This window comes from Dipodomys merriami, unplaced genomic scaffold, assembly GCF_024711535.1.
Source record: "Dipodomys merriami isolate MVZ:Mamm:240054 unplaced genomic scaffold, mDipMer1.0.p SCAF_24, whole genome shotgun sequence".
NCBI lineage: Eukaryota > Metazoa > Chordata > Mammalia > Rodentia > Heteromyidae > Dipodomys > Dipodomys merriami.
The window spans coordinates 22,010,287-22,027,599 of NW_027203826.1; the positions used below are offsets into that span (position 1 = coordinate 22,010,287).

General features: G+C 42.5%; 1 protein-coding gene across 3 annotated transcripts in view; it reads right to left on the reverse strand.

The window, feature by feature from the left end:
- Brinp2 (BMP/retinoic acid inducible neural specific 2) overlaps nt 1-17,313 on the reverse strand; it is a 102,129-nt gene that overhangs the window by 8,362 nt on the left and 76,454 nt on the right. For all 3 annotated transcript variants that reach the window (XM_070034403.1, XM_070034404.1, XM_070034405.1), the window contains 3 exons: nt 11,632-11,822; nt 10,405-10,613; nt 2,429-2,534 (listed from right to left, as the gene is read on the reverse strand). In XM_070034403.1, coding sequence (XP_069890504.1) covers nt 2,429-2,534; nt 10,405-10,613; nt 11,632-11,822 — 506 coding nt within the window. The remainder of the gene's footprint in view (nt 1-2,428; nt 2,535-10,404; nt 10,614-11,631; nt 11,823-17,313) is intronic.

The window sequence follows — 17,313 nt, forward strand, 5'->3', positions numbered from 1 at the left end:
ATGAGGCTCAGAGGTAGGGTTAGGTGTGTTCTGTGTGTATAAATAGCCAGGCCCTCTGCCAACACCTTGCTATATATAACTGCATGTAACCCTTGTGGCCATACTGAGGTTCTTAAAGGTAATGAAACATAAGCCCAAAGACCACAATGACCTACCCAAGTTTCAGTGCTAATATGCTTTTCTTCGTGGCATACCCTGTCCTTATCTCAGAAAGTCATGCTGCATGCCTGATTGTAGCTGTCCATTCTCAATAAGATTTAACTCTTAAGGAGATCTAAAACTAGGATGATGATCATTGCCCCGAAGACCAGTAAGGCCTAGATAGATATGAATGACTCATGGCTCTCTTTCCATTGCCTTCCTCTGCTCTTGAATATAATACCCAAAATTATCCCAAGCTTTGGTTTTCTCACTGATTTGTGATGAATATCTGTACCAGTAGCAGAATGTACCCCTAATTGGCTTCAAGACACAAATAAGGTAGCTGTCTATTGGAAACTTAGCAAAGGATGAATGAAGAGTAGATCAGACTTTGAATGCATTGTGGGCCATGTTTGAGGTCAGACCTGAAGGAGTTTCTCCTCTAATAGGAAGGCTGTGGGTTCTTAGGCTTAGAGGGTGAGGGATTGGAGCACCTCTGCATACAGTCTCCTTTCCTCAAAAGTTTGCTAACTCTTTTATGTCTACACTCTTGACCTTGTCTGGCAGGAAATCACAAAGCCCACAGTCTATATCCTAGTCTCAGCAGACCTCAGACTATAACTAAAAATTGTCATCCACAGAGGATTTTTAAAATTCTTGCTGGAGGTCTACCTCTTCTTCTGAACTGCGTTTAAATTTTCCTTTCTTGACTCTCTGCCCATCTTGGCACTTGAGCAAGTCCTCCTTCCGCACTGTGCTCACATGCTTGCTTTCAACGCTCACCCTCTCCAAGCAGTTTCCTTCTGCTTCCCCCTTTCATCCTCCACCAGAACATTTCCCATCGCTATAAAATAAGTGCCCCGAGCAATGTCTGCATGAGTGATGGGCTATAAAATTAAATGGCATAAACTATTTCAAATGAACCACCAGGCATTTCTAACTTCACTCATTGGTAATTTCCAGACACAAACCAAGCCCATCCAGGGACAGAAGAGAAGAGAGATGCTAATTGTATTAGGTAGCTCTAAATAAAAGTCTTTTACTCTTCTTTATTATACATTTCTTGATTCCTACAGCATTACTGGGTCACATCTGGCTCAGATTGCCTGGAATTTGTAATCGTAGATCCTGAATGAGGGCTATTGATTTTGTAATGCTGGGATAATAATATCTTAAGCAGAGTCCAATTCAGTTAGGCCTGAAGAAAAATGGACTTTTCCCACTGAATCAGTTTGGGTAGGCCTTTCCCAAAGATGCTTACGAAACAGAGCAGGAGATGTATACCTCCTTTATCTTCCACCTTTCAGACCTGTGGTTGCCTTTCTTTTTTCTTTCCCTGTTTTGTATGTTCTTTCTCCAGAAAAAAGGCTCCCATTCCTTTAAAATGCCTCTTGGCTTTGAAACTACCACAAAAAACCACAGCCTAGTAGCAGAAAGCAAGGGTCACCCTTGAGGTATGGTTACAATAGCCAGTGGTACTTGTAGTAGATCCCTTGTTTGAAATAGAGATCGTTACCCCATAATCACTCTGCAAAGGCAAGTTATTCCTCATTGTGTCTTCAAGATAAAGAAGAGTTTGGAGGTAATAAAGATGATTACTGAAGTGGATCCAATTCTCTAAGGATAGATGTGCTGTTTCTTATAGGATAATGACAGAGTGTTTGAGAAAGAAAAAAAGATGGGAGGACTTTGGTGTCCAGTGATAAGAGCAACAGGTCTTGGCTGTAAGATATACTATCAGATGTTTGTTGTATTGTTTTTCAAAAAAATGATATAGTCTGGTGCTTATAGTTTATGTCTCTAATCCTAGCTTCTTGGGAGGTGGCAATTGAGAGGATCATGGTTCAAGACCAGGCGAGGCAAAAAGTATGAGCCCCATCTCAACCAATAACTAGGTATGCTGTTGTGTGCCTCTCATTCCTGCTGTATGACAGGCTGAGATCGGGAGGAAGATAGTTCTAGGCCACCCTGAGCAAAATTAATCAAGACCTGGATACCAAAGATGAATAAAAACTTCTATTTAGAGCTACCAAATATGATTATTACTTCTCTTCTTCTCTTCTTCTGTTAGAAAACATGAAGCCCTGTGTTCAAATACTAGTACACACACACACACACACACACAGAACACAAAGGAAAGCTGTTAGATACAGGTCTCGGAATTTGTGGTAGTTCTTTTCTTAAGAAGGGTTTAACAAAGTGGGAAAGTAGGCTCTTTTCTGTTCTTTGGTGACCCAGATTTTTCCGCCAGGTGTGAACTATGCGAAAGCCACGTGGAGCTGCTTACCTAGTAGCTGCACTTTGTTCTCTGGACTCTGCACCAGGACAGAGCTGACTGAGTCCAGATTATCATAGTTGCTGCAGCCCAGAGGACCAGTCCTAGTCTCTGTGACCTACACAAAGAAGGAACAGGATATGGATTTAGAAAACAAGCAAGGTACCTTTGTCCTTTTCTTCCAGTCATCCTACTGGAGACTCCACATTCTGCCTTTGAGCAGCCAAAGAACAGCATGTATCTTTGGTTACCCACCCCACAAATCCCTAATGCTCCTCTCTCAGGAATACAAGGTCATTTCGTTTTCTTGTTCTACAGTACCTGTGATATGTGACCAGTGTCACAGTTGTACATAGGTAGGAGCTTGTCAGATACAGCCAAAGAATATTTGTGAATAGGAAGAAAAACAGAAAGAAGGCAGAGGATGCTGGAAAAGGAGTGAAAGCTGGAGTCAATCCTATCCCTCCCTCCCCAGGAAGGACAGGGGCAGGGCAGTTAGAGTCCTTAATGGCCTGCAGGTGAGCGCAGTTGTACTATTTGATGTGGTGCTCGTGGGCTTTAGAGGTCCTGAAGATGGAAAGCACTAGAGAAATATGAGTTATGAGTATTATTATTAGAATTAAACATTTAAGTCCCACCTCAGCACTGAGATGTCCTTAGAGAAAATCAGCCATGGGCTTTCTGCATATTTTAATAAGTATATTAAATATACATAAACTCTTATATTCCAAAACACCATAGTCATTTTAAAATATTATAAAGTTAGCCCATCCATTTTCCCTGATGTTTAAAGTATAAGATGAAAAATGGGGAGTTTTAAATGCACAGAAATAATTATGTAATAAGAATGATGGGGACCCGAGGCCCTTTCTTCTCAGGATCTCTGAGGTCTTTGCCAACAATCAATCAACCAATCAACGAGTATTTATTGAGCAGCCACTGTTCAATTCCATACAATTCATCAAGCATTCATAGAATGCATTTCAGGAAGTCCTTTAAAGAAGCCTGCCTGATACCTCTGACCTCCTCCTATAGTTTCAGGCATGTCTGTTTTGCAGCAGACATGTGAGGTGTAGTGTTACATCCTTTTCTGAGAGTATTGGGTTCATGTCTCCATCCTGTATACTCTAGTTTATTTTATTCCCTAAGTCATTGACCAAGAATGTAATATCCAGGGTATTACAGGCACTCATTGTAAGAGAATGCATGAGAAAGGTGTTCTAAAGTTCACAGCATGGGAAGGGGTACACAAAGATGAACAAGTTATGCACTGCGTCTTTTAGTCAGGCAGGTGAGTATATGTACAGATGATTGAATGGTATTCAAGTTGTGGCAAAAGGAAGTGCCCCAAGGAGCACTGAGCAAATTATATCTCTAAACAAGGAAAACAAGACAAACAAAAATAGCAAAAGAACTAGCATCTGATCTGCTTTTAAAAACAAGTAAACTAGCAGGGTGCCAGTGGCTCACGCCTGTAATCCTAGCTACTCAGGAGGCTAAGATCTGAGGATCATGGTTCAAAGCCAGCAGTGGTAAGGAAAGTCCATGAGACTCTTATCTCCAATTAACCACCAGAAAACTGGACGTTGTACTGTGGCTAGCCTTGTGCTGAAGAGCTCAGGAACAGCACCCAAGCCCAGAAGTCAAGCCCCACAACAGACAAAAATAAATAAACTATGGGCCTGTAAAGTTTACTTCTCAGATAAGTAAACTTCATTGGCCAGACAAGGTAGGTAGAGGAAACGTGCTATGAGGAAAAAAAGACAGAGCAGCAAGATTTATAGCACACCAGCTCCCAAGTGCATAGACTGTATACATGTCTAGCACCCTGTTGATTCCAACAGGGAAGACAAATATACAGGTAACACAATTGAGAGGGTCTTGTCTATCCAGGCTTAAAAAAGGGAGATGTAACAAAGTAATCAGGGAGAGATGGTGTGATGCTAGCTAAATATACAGTGCTGATGAGACAGGAGTTTAAAGTAGTCTGAGAAGGGCTTAGATTCATCAATGGATGAATAGGGGTGTGACAGAGTCAGAAGGGATGGAGGAAGAACAATGTCTTTAGGCAAAGACCAAAGGAGAAAGAACACACCAGGCCTACAAAGAAGCAAGAAAACAATAGGACCAAGACCAGTAAAGAGTCGGAACAACTTCTTCACAGCTTTCCATACTTGTTGAATCATCACAGAAACTTTTTGATATAAACCTCACTACTTCTACTCTCCAAAAAGGGTGCCGTGGTTTCAAGAGCCAGAATATCTAACACCATATAGTTGAAGTGTGGCGGAATCTCCAGATTCTAGTTCAATACCTTTTGGTCTCCTGATAATACTGGAGCCAACAGGGACTTTAAGCCACTCAAGACATGCCCACTTCCTAAAATAATAAATGTTCTCAACAGAGACCAGTTCACCCAAAGTGAGTTAGCAATCTGCCTTCTCCTCATACCGTTTCTCTTCTGAAGATTGAACTACATGGATTTAGGATCAGTATTCTTATCCCTGAATGAGGGGAGAAGCCAGATCATCATGAGGAAGGCTTGTTTAGATTTCACTAGATCCCAAGATAATACCTCTTTATATCCGAGACCACCTCTCTCCCCCTTAGGAAGTTAAGGGAAAAAGAGAGAAAGTTGGACAGGTCTGTCTGCAGATACAAAAGCAGGTTGACTGGAGTAAACAGCTCCCCTTCCCTCCCCCCAAGCTCCCTCTACAGCCCCAGGGTGACAAAAGCTGCAGAGACTCTGATGTCAGGAAAATCTTGCAGCTTTCTTTACAGAAGAGTCAGACAGCTCCTGGAGATTATAAAGAGGGCCTATAGAGGAAATGCCAAGTGCAGTTCACTCAGGTGCACAGTTTCAAAGAATGCCTCTGATAAGCTTTCAGAAGAGGAAAATAATTGTGTGCTAATTGGTCTGTTGACAGAGACCATCCTGCCTTCAGAAGGCCCCTGATGGATCCAGGTTCATTAGCACATCCAATTTTCCATAAATCCCTGATCATGCAAACCGTAGCTCCAGCAAGCCTGTTTGCCTCCCCCTGTTCTGACTTCCAGGCTGCTCTTGTTCTACCTGGGAGGATACCTGTAATGCCTACGGGCAGAGTAAAAAATGGGCTTCCAATGATGAGCTTAGCATAGCTGATGTGGTGTGTGCAAATCCTGGGCTACTGCAATGAAAAATGCCCACAGGTCGTTTTGCAGGATGCTTCGTGACAATGCTCCTTTTCACCAGCCTGGGGTGCAGCTGAACTTTGGTGGGGGGTCCTCAGTTAGCTTATAAACATCTCAAATCCTCCCCACCACGACCTTCCATATCTTTTGACTGAAGGGACTCTACGTAATAGAGAGTTGAGCTATAACTAAGAAAAGGGCCCGATTTCCCCCTTGGTGGCCTGACTCCTTCCCAGAAATTGCTGATGAGATGCATACACACACAAGCTGGTGTCATGACCCTATAGCACAGATAACATTCACCATATTTATCATTAGTCCAGAGCAATCAGTTTGTTCTTATTGCTCAGTGGTCAGTCTTGAATGGCCATATAGAGTCCTGCAGGTGTCTTGGGCTGCGTGTACACTTTGGTTGATACCAAAAGTTGGGCTACGGGTTCCAGGAGAGAGATAAAGGTGACTAGGGTAGCATAAGTGGCTTGGAATATAACAGTGTTTCTATATTCCAAAGCCTGGTGTTGCCATCTTAGTGGAATTTAAGTCCTGTGTACAGTTGAGTCAAATAGTTGGTAATTCTGACCTTCCACAGACACATGGGGTTCAATGATTCCTCAAGGTCATACAGGAAATATCAAGGCTGAAACCCAATTCTAAGCATTCTGACTTCAATAAGTTTGTCTCCCCCTAAACTGTATGTATCACCTGCCTTCACCAATGGAGAATTTTATTGAGCATACTGCTACCTACCAGATGCTATAAAGGAACCTGGAGCTATGTGCATGCTGCCGAGTCTCTACTGCTCTAAGACCTACTGTCATGGCTAATGCAAGGAGGGGAGGAACAGGTATGCTAACAGCTTAAATGTAATGTGACAAATCCTATAATAGACGTATGCTGATCAGAGCAAACCTTCCAACAGTGATGCTTTATTGGGGTCCAATTAACATGACGAACAAACAAGAGAGGGCCCCTCTTCTTCCATGTTAGTGCAGAAAAAGTTTCTAGGAAAGAATTTTTAAAAAAGAAATCAAACTACACATTTGCTTGGAGATCAAAAGAAATGGACACACATGCTGTAGATCTTTCATTTCCTGAAGGCAGAGCTGGTGATCACAGCCCAACCCGTTAACAGAGTAATGACTGCGCTGGAAGACGACTCAACTACTAAGGCATGTTCAGGACAGGGAGGGAGATGTGGGCCCACAACACCAAGAAAGGACTGTTAGATAGCACAGCAGGACTACTGGCGCTTCCTATCTGAATCTGTAAATACTAAGCACGTTAGAGCAAAGAGACGGCATTTTGTGGGACACTACCATTTTGGGTCAAGAGCATCAGATGAGCAAAGGTGTGGGAAAGGAAACAGGGCAGTGCTGTACTCCTGACTCACGGGCTACGTCCTTGGGTATGTCATTTCAAGCCTGTAGACCTCACTAAAGAATTGGGATGAGTTGAAGGAGAGAAAAAAGCAAAGTGAAATCACCCTCATTTACCCATGTTTTTTTAGAACTGTATCCCATAGAGAGGATCCATCACGTTCCTAGACAGAGAAAAATCCCAGGTCAGTCAGCCAGGTGGAAACTGAATATTCATCTCACATTGAGTGTGCCCTTTGAGGAATTCCAAGAAGAGGCTTCCAAGAGTAGTGGGCCCCTCCTTTGAAGGGATGAGCGGTGGCTTTAGCTGTGGAAAGTGTACCCAGAGGACTTCAAACTGATGTGATTTGAATATCTACCTACCATTTACTCTACTGCTTTTAACTTAACAAGAGGCAAACCAGGCTGGAGACAATGCAGAAAACCCCACCCTTAGGCTAAGGTTTGACTCTGAACCAGAGTGGGGGGGGGGGCGGGCGGGAAAGGTTTGAAAAATGACTGTAGGTATTTATAAAATTCCGATAATAAATAATTATCAAACACTTTCTAGGTGCCAGGAACTGAAAATACAGTCACAAACAGGGAATAAAACCTCTGCACTGGTGGCACTGGCTGACAGACAAAACAGAAAGAATAATGTGCAGTCAGGGCTAAAGACAGTTCCACAGCAAGGCAAAACCATGAGTTAAGTTGAAGCCACTGGGGTATAGAAGAGTCTGGGATAAACAGAGGACATAATTCTTGCACAAGGGAAGCAAGAAGATGAAGCAGATGGAGATTAAAAAAAAATAAGTAGAAAGTAGAGGCATCTATTCCAACAAGAAACAGAGATAGTAACCAGAGTGCGACCATCATTTTACAAGTCCCAGATGTATGATCTGGATTTAGCGTTCTGCCCTTGCAGATCTGGGATATTCTTCACCAGAGTCCTTTTAATAAACTTCCTTCCTATCAAGCTTTCTTAAGTAGATCTCTGTTTCTTTTAACTAAACATGCTTGTAGGTATTTGCATACACATCCCGAGCAGACAAACCTAAGCCATGTGGAAAGCACCATGTCCAGAAGATGCCTTTCATTTATTCATTCGTTCGTTTGTTCATTCCTTTGACATCGTTGGATGATGAATTGTCCATCCATCATATAGAGTATGGTGCCCTCTATACTATGTAGCAGGGAATCAATGCTAAACAAGACCATAGTCTCATGTGGCAATAACCATATTAGCTAGCAATTGCAATCCAAATAGCAAGCCCTATAAAAGATGCATGTGTTGGGAACACTAAAGAGGAGAATTTATCCATGTTAGGATTCAGGTAAAGCTTGCCTTTCTGAGCTAATCAAAGATAGGTGAGGAAGAGCTGCTCTGGTCCACAGACAAGCACTGCAAACACAGCGGCAAATAAGAATTGGAAGCAAGATGTGACTGTATGAAAGGCTGTTGGGTAGACACGACTGGGCTACATGCAAGGAACGGACGGTGAAGAGTACAGGGAGGTAAATGAAGATGAAGAGATGTGTAATAGGAGACACTAGAGACACCGAAATAAATCTTTAGTTGATCTCACTGTTCATTTGAGAAGAAAAGAAACCGTCCCTTTCGAAGCTCCAACTGTGTTAATGGTTTGCATTAACCTTACATTTTAATCTTACTTTATTTTATATTGTTCCCTTGCATTTTATTTTTGTGCTAGTACTAGAGCTTAAACTCAGGGTCTAGTGCTCTTGCTTCGCTTTTTCACTCAAGGCTGGTATTCTACCAGTAGAGCCACACTTCTACTTCTGGCTTTTTGTTGGTTAATTGAAGGTAAGAGTCACAGATGTGTCTGCTCAGGTTGGTTTGGAATTATGATCCTCAGATCTCCGTCTCCTGAGTGACTCAGATTACAGCTGTGAGCCATCTACACTGTGCTTACATTTGTGGTTGAGCACTACATCATGCTCTGTCTCTTAATTGGGTTCATTCCTTTTTCCTATGTTTTCCTACTCTGACATTGTGTGTTTATTGAACCATGTCTCTGCTACTCCAATTCAGGCTTCATGAGTGCACATATTTTATGTCGGCTCACGTCCTGAATATCAGAACCTAGAAGAGTGGTCTGGCACATAATAGGTGCTCAATAAATATTTATTGAATGACTGATGAGGAGAATTTCCTTAGGATATTTTTAGATGAAACCAAAGCCAAACACATCATCAGTCTGAAAGCTATTCACCATCCTAAATTTATACTTAAAATGATTTTTTAAAGGTATTATTCAAGTGTTTTTATTTCAGGAATCCCAAGTCTTCCATAAAATAATACAAACTTTAATTGAAATGTCCTAGGGGTAAGTAGATGAGATAGGATAGAGATTATAGATATTTAAAGTCACAATGAACACTATTCTTTTTTAAAACATGAATAAGATATCACTCTTCTGGTAATACTTATAAAAATTCATTGCCATCATGATGTGCTGTGGTTTTAGTCTTCCTCGGAACCTCATTGTGTCCTTCTTTTCCTTCCTTCCTCCTTCCCCTCCCCTCCTTCCTTCCTTCCTTTCTTCCCTCCTTCCTTCTTTCTGTTTCTCTTCCCTCCCCTCCCCTTCCCTCCCTCCCTCCTTTCTTTCTTTTCTTTATTTCTCTCTGTCTCTCTTTCTTTTCTTCTTTCATTCTTTTCTTGTGCCATTCCTGGTGCTTAAACTCAAGAGTCTGGGTGCTCAAGACTAGAGCTCTACCACTTGAGCCAGAGCTCTACTTCCAGGTTTTTGGTGGTTACAGATAAGAGTCTGCCAGGGCTGGTTTTGAATCACTATCCTCAGATCTCAGCCTCTCTTGTAGCTCAGAATACAGGTGTGAGCCACCGGCTCCAATGGCTTTCTTGTTCCCTTGTCTGTAGTAATATGTCTATACTCCACCTACTCTAGGAGCTGGATTCTGCTTCAGGCCCTTAGCACTTACTGCTTCTGTGCCCACACACTGCTTACACACACACACACACACACACACACACACACACACACACACACACAGTCATGCCTTTTAGATCTCAGCCTCAAAGTCTAAACCCCTAAGTACCTCCTGATCTACCAAGATAATAGTAGCTGCTCCCTCTCCTCACTCCACAAAATAGAAACCTCCTAACTGTCTTTGCCTTATAGCTCAATGAAACTTCTTGATATCTGTATGCAACTACTCTGCTGTTCTTCCGATTGCCCCACCCCCTGGCACCTGTGACATCTGTCGGTACAGGGGCAATATCTATCTTTCACAGCGAAGCAGCGGCCATCACGGAGCCCAGTAGATGTCCCTCCCACGAGTGTTCACGCTCATGTAAGAGGGGTGACTCCATGCTATTTGAGAGCTGTCTGAAACCCCATCAGAAAACTGGTTTTCTCTTTCTGGCTAAGCCCTTTGCCCAGGGCCCCCCACCCGTCCTGGGCCTGGCAGGCTGCTTACCTTTATGGCCCCCGTGGCTATCTGGATGTGATGGAGCCGGCGCAGAGTGCTCTCTCTGTCGATGAAGTAGGACGCTGCGAGCTGGTGCAGGGTCTCCAAGGACACGGCTGAGCTGTTCCCACTGCCTCCCACGGCAGAGACGCTTCCCGTGGGCTCTGCCTTCCTGCTGAGCTTCCGCTTGTCCACAAAAATGGTCAAGGACTCTTCTCCTGTAGCCAGAACAGAGGTGGACTGAGAGAGGCCTTCCTGCTCCACAGCCCCTACCAAGAAGCACAAGGGAAGCCTGAGCCAGACACAGGGGCTAAGAGGCAGCGAGGCCCCTGCTGTGGGCCTTGGTCTGCTGTGTGGTATGGGGTCACAGGCCTCCCTTCCCTGGGAAGGCCTCCATCTCTCCCTTTGCTCCTAAACCTCCCAAAGCTCACCCCTATTCACCCTCCATTTCTTCATTTAACATCTGCTATTGATCTCTGTCTCGGGCAATCTGCCTCCGGGGGCGAGATACAATTCTCTCTCTCAAGTTGTTGATAAGAAGCCACCATGGCTATTTCTGCTCCCTGGGAAAGGACAAAATCGTTGAAGCTCTAGCTCTCTCTTCCCCATCAGACACTCAACCCCTACCACATGCTGGCAGCCAAAGAAGCTACTTTGTTCCAGCGGGCAATGAGCTAAATGTGACAATAAATCCTGCTTTCTTCATAGCAGGCCTCTTCAGAGCGTTCCAATGGTGTACCTCCAGCCCCATGGTGTACCTCCCTCACCCTACCCTCCCATCCCCCATCATTAGCTCAGGGTCGATGGAACTGGTTTGGGCTGGTTACTGACATACATAGGGACTCGATGGGTCTTAAATTTGTTAGCCACAGCAAGGGAAGCCTTGGAGTTAGCTGCTGCTCAACCAAAGCAATACTAGGAGCGCCCCCTGCTGGTATGGGCTTAGCAGAATTCTGTCCTCCCTCTCCCTTCTCCCCTCCCCCCTCCCCCCCCCCCCCCCCCCCCCCAGCCCCAGCTCTTTGGGAAATGCTTACAAGCAAATCAGAGTGTTCTGGATGAGAAAGAGAATGCAACTGTTCTCCAAAGCACCAGATAGAAAATATTTCCCCGGCAGCGATGTGTCAGCCAGGATAGAAAGACCCAGGGAAACAGTTGGAGGTATATTAGATAATTCTGTCCCAAAGTTGATTTTTAACAATCTAGCCACCAATTACGTGGGACTGTGACACCGCTTACCTCCAAGGGTGGCAGAAAGCAAGAAATGCGTGCCGTACTTTTTGATCAGGTTCTCAGTAACCTGTTGCAAGTTGGGTCTCCTTCCAAGGAGGCGGATGTTCCGGATGAATTCTGGGGCGAGAGGCAAAGGCAAACTAAAGAAGTCCTTCCTTTCCAAAGCCAAGTTGTTTACTTTCCAGCGAGCAAACTCCCTGAAGGAAAAAGCAAGGGACACAGGAAAACTCGTTGCTTTCCAGCACGAGAGGCCACGATCTCAAGTGAGTGATATGTTTTTTCCATCGCAGGAGATGAGTCTCAGGTGACGTCTTCCCCAGGAGACAAGCAAACCTTGGAAGGGTCCCCTGGATCCCTCCCATGACCCGTCATTTCCACACTGAGAAAGCTGTATTTCAGTTGTCATCACAGCTTCTCCCCCAACTTCTCATGGAAGAGCAGGGGACCAGCTTCTTCCCAGGCCAGGCCTGCCAGCATAGAGTAGTAGAAAGAAAGGAAAACAAAAACTGCCAAGTATTGCAACAGTGCTTTGTGGAGAGGTGATGTAGTCACAACTGTCACTTAGTGGATGAGTCACCACATGCCTCATGGCTTCATGGGTAATGACAGGAAGAGTGTTCTAGAACAACCCTTCATTGCTTTCTGGTCCCAGATCCCTTCACACTCATGAAAATAAGTGTCTCCTCCATATTTGTTTACTGACTTTCGTCTATTAAGAAAAGTTACCATTTCAGAAATTAAAATGGAGAAAACTAAGTTTATTTACTTATTGCTTCATTTGAAGATAAAAGAAACCTATTACATTATAACACAAACCTGTTTTGGACAGTAACTATATGTTCTGAAACAAAACCAGCATACCCAGAAAAGTCACACTGCTTTGTGTGTTTTTGTAAACTCTTTTCCATCTGTTTGAGTAGAGGAAAAATTTGCATTCTCAGAAGTGCTCTGCATCCAAATTATGTCATCCTAATTGTGGATTTCTGTTCTCAGAACTCTACTAAACAAAAGCAAGATTCTTAAAGGCAAGTTACAGTGTGGCATATGAAGGCACATCAACAAACATTTTAGACTCTATCATATTGAAATCTAGTGTGGTTTGTTGTAGTTTGAACCAATTTTTTTTACCCTCTCTGATTTTATAACAGCATTGGTCATCTTGAAACTATTAGATCACTGAGTTATGCAGAACTTCCACATTTTGACACTTTTCATTATACGGTCTCCAAACATCATATTAGTTAATATCACCACCAATTTCATCACAAATGTCCTTAAATATTAGGAGGTTGTCAAGCTCACAATGACAAATACATGTTTGCCAAAATTCTAATTTTCATTTGAAAGCTGAAATTGTATCATTGGTAACAAATACTGTCAGTTCTCCTTATAGAAGTTAGATTACTTTTTTTTTTCTTTTTTAGAAAATGTCTGCCAAACACTCAAGTCTGAATAACCATAGATTTTTCTGCTGGTTGTGCTTTCAAGAAAAACAAAAAGAAAAATCATGAAAAAGTTGCTTGTTCAGCTTGCAAGTCAATCACATATGTATTTTTCCTTGATAGAACCATAGTTCTTTGATAGCCTTGGACAGGCTTAATGTATCCTACCAAGTTCATCACACAGAAAATTAAAAAGCTATATACTCAAGGTCAAGATGGAATGAAATGAATAAATAGTACTGCTTTAAGGACTTTCCTCAATGCAGCTAGCATGTGTGTGGTATGTACATGTGGAGCAGGGTGTGCTGTATTCAGATGAAGGGCATATGTGTACTAGTGTTTATGCTCATTCAAATTAAGATGCCAGTGATTTCCTTCACCTGTGCTTTTACACCTTAAGTTCGACTGTCACAAGGGTAATGAAAAGAATGAAGAAGACACTTATGTTGAAAAAACCCATTCCAGAAAATAGCCAAGTTTTATACTAGTCTCATCTAAGATTTTAATCTTAATGCTATGTAATTCATAGGTGAGATTTTTTTTTTTGTCGGCATGGGGCCTGAACTCTGGGCCTGGGTGCTGTCCCTCAGCTCTTCAGCTCAGGGCTAGCATACTACCACTTGAACCACAGAACCACTTGTGGCTTTTTCTGCTTTGTGGTGCTGAGAAATCGAACCCAGGGCCTCATGCATGCAAAGCAAGCACTCTACCACTGAGCCACCTTCCCACCCCAAGTGAGAGATTTCTAAGGGGAAGTTGTCCTAATGGCTTGTAAAGGACCACATCCATGTGGGAAAGCTATTTCCCAGAGTTACCCATAGTACATGGAAAAGGACCAGCACCACTGGCTTAGAAAGCAACCATGTGTAGAGTCCTGTCCCTCCTCCATCCCTCCTGACCCTGCTCATTGCAATCTTGCTAAACAGTGATCTAATCTTCCCCCCAAACCAAAGAGTATGGAGCTGCAGCAAATTTAAAGGATTGAAAGTAAATAAATGAAAATCCATGTCCCATTTAAGTCTATAGCCGCTCCCACCCTACACACACACACACACACACACACACACACACACACACACACACACACACACACACACACACACACACACACACACACACATCTAACTCAGGAGGCCAAGATAATGGGAGGAGTACATAGCAAATATCACTAGGCAAACAAAGGACATGGTGACTAATAATTCGGGGTTTTCAATAAAGTCTTTAAAAATTCTTGCAGTGTGGCTTTATTTATCTAAGCAGGCAAGTTCATAATAATATAGTATCAGTTATCTCTTTTGTGCAGGAAATACTAAACTTTAAAGTGCAGGGTATCTGTCAAAAAACCATTTTCTCTTTCAAATAGTGCTGCTGAGTTTAAAAACAGAACAAAACAAAACAAACAAAACCCAGTTATGCTGGGTGCCTGTGGTGCACACCTGCACTCTTAGCTGTCTGGGGACTGAAATGGGGAGGATCAAGGCTCCAGGTCAGCTTAAGCAGAAAAGTCTAGGAGATTCCATGGAGAGAAGGTACACAGGGTGGTGACGTGGGTCTGGGTAGGAAGTGAGACTCTATCTCAAAATAACCAGCAAAAAACAAGGGTAGAGGCAAACTGAAGTGTAGAGTACCAGCCCCACAAGCATGAAAGCTGCGAGTTAAAACTCTAGTAACACACACACACACACACACACACACACAACCCACATGACTACTGCCAATACCACCACCACCACCACCACCAAAACCCAGTTTCTCAATCTCATTTCTCATTGGTTGGGTTTAGGGGTCATCAGAAACAGATGCTGTGACATTTCATTTAGGACTACCAAATATTACCTTTTGACAAGCATTTTCTGGCCATCCTACCCCAAAGTGTGCCCTCCCTTACTGTGTGTTTCTACTCTCTGTTCTATGCACTCATCTCTACCATTCTCTTCTTACACAATTAAAACTCTGCGTAGGAATGTTGTTTGTTTTACTTTATTCACCTCTGTCTCCAGCAGTAAAATGATAAGTAATCCTTCCTTCCTTCCTTCCTTCCTTCCTTCCTTCCTTCCTTCCTTCCTTCCTTCCTCCCTCCCTCCCTTCCTTCCTCCTTCTTTTTCCTTCCCTTCCCTTCTCTTTTTCCTTCCTTCCCTTCCTCCTTCCCTCCCTCCCTTGTTTCTTTTTCTTCTTTCTTCTTTCTTCTTGTCATTCTTTCTTGGTACTAGGGATTGAACTTAGGGCCTTACTCTCACTTGGTTTGCTGAGCTGGTGCTTTACTATTTGTGCCACACATCCAGTCTAACATTTTGCTGCTTAATTGAAGACGGAGTTTGTGGACTTTTCTGCTTGTGCTGTCTTCAAACTACAGTCCTCTGGGTCTCAGCCTCCTGAGTAACTGAGTCTGGTAACTGGCATGAGCCACCAGGGTCCAGCTTCTAATATATCTTTGTTGAATGACTGAGTCTCAAGTCACTTATTTCACATCGCATCACTCCTAATTGACTAGTTGTTTGCAAGTTACAGAACAATCGATTAGAAATAGTTTTAGAAGGAAAATATGGGAAGCAACAACCAATTAGTGATTGATCTGAAATGAGATAAAGTATTGTAAATGTGTATGTGTGTGTATATATCAATGAGACAATTAGGTTTGATTTATAAAACTGTAGCAGGAATAATTTTGTGCAGTTGAAAACATAAATCAAGATACTGCTCTATATATATTTGCTTTGCCTGAGTCCTCTTATTATTGTCTTCAGCAGACATGGACAGCTTTTAATGACTGTCTACTGGTCACACTCCCAAGTCCAATGAATGAAGGAGTCTCTCCATTAGATTCTGCTGTAATTTACACTTATATATTAATGATCACCAGGTCTGTTTCTCTATAGTGAATCTTGCAAGCTTCTGTCACATTCATTGTGTTAGAGACTTCCCAAGGAAACAATAATCTTAGAGCTTTGCACTTCTATTCACTTCAACATCAGATTTGGGAAGTCATATATTTCATTCAAATCAATAGTTTTTAGGGCATGATAGAATCAAAGCTCAGAAAGTTAAGTTAATTGGCCCAAGATCACACAACTACTAGAGGAAAGCCTCGGTTGTTAGAATTGGAAGAGACATGTGAGTACCATTTGCCAGGCTTTTGAATATTATGAGGTACATGGAAAACTCCTTTGATTTGACACACTGGAGTCTGGAAGCTGCTGCTAAGGGTAGAGGAGATCAGAGCTAGAAATCTGCTTCTCTAGTTCTTACTCAATTGCCCCAACAACTGAGGAAGTGGGGGGGGGGTGTCAATGAATCAATATACCTACAACCCATTAGCAGAATGCCCTGGTGCCAGTGTGCACACTGATCAAGAAGTCAGATCCAATTCTCTTCTGTTATAAGCAAACCATGGAACTGAGAGGCAAGCTGATTGCCTAAAGCAATACAACCAGTTGATAGCCGAACCGGAGCTGCTACCACCCTGACCTTTCCTCAGTGCTCTGAGCAGCAACTGTGATGATGGTGGTGATTATAACAATGAAAACCCAGAGAGGTTAAGAAAGTAGCTAGCATGGAGTCCCAGTTAGTGAAAGTGTTGAGGTTAAAACCCAAAGCTAGTGTTTGAGGTCAATACCGTATTGCTACTTGTACAAGTGTTTTCCCTTGTGTAGATGAAGTTAAGTGTATTTTATTGCACTCTAATACTCTTTAAATGTTTGTTGCATTGGAACAAAAATAGTTTCATTACCCAGGACATTCCATTTCTTTAATTATCTAAACAAACCATGAATTTACTCTATATTCAAGTTACAATGCAATATTTATACTAGAGCGAAACCTATTTGGATTAAAATGGTTTCATGATGCTCATTTTCAGGAGGAGAAATTGAGACACTGAGACAACAGAAAAGCTCATATCCAGAGTGCAATGGGAAGGAGAAGAGACAAAGGCCAGAACACAACTCCCGTAGCCATTTAGGAAATCATAACAAAGAATAACAAATGACCTAGAAAAATGAATGCTATTGTCAGAGAGAGCATTTTATGAGCAACTAATAAAAAAATAACAGCTAATATTTAATGAAACCTTACTATGTGCTAGCCATCCCAACCATCATATAAGGACTAGCTAATACAATATTCCTATATGGGGGTATATAATTACTTTCATCTTTCTATCAGGAAATTGAAGGACAAATACATTGATATGTTTTGTATGCAACAGCCATAGGTAAAAGGATAGGATTTAAACACAAGCTGTCTTCTC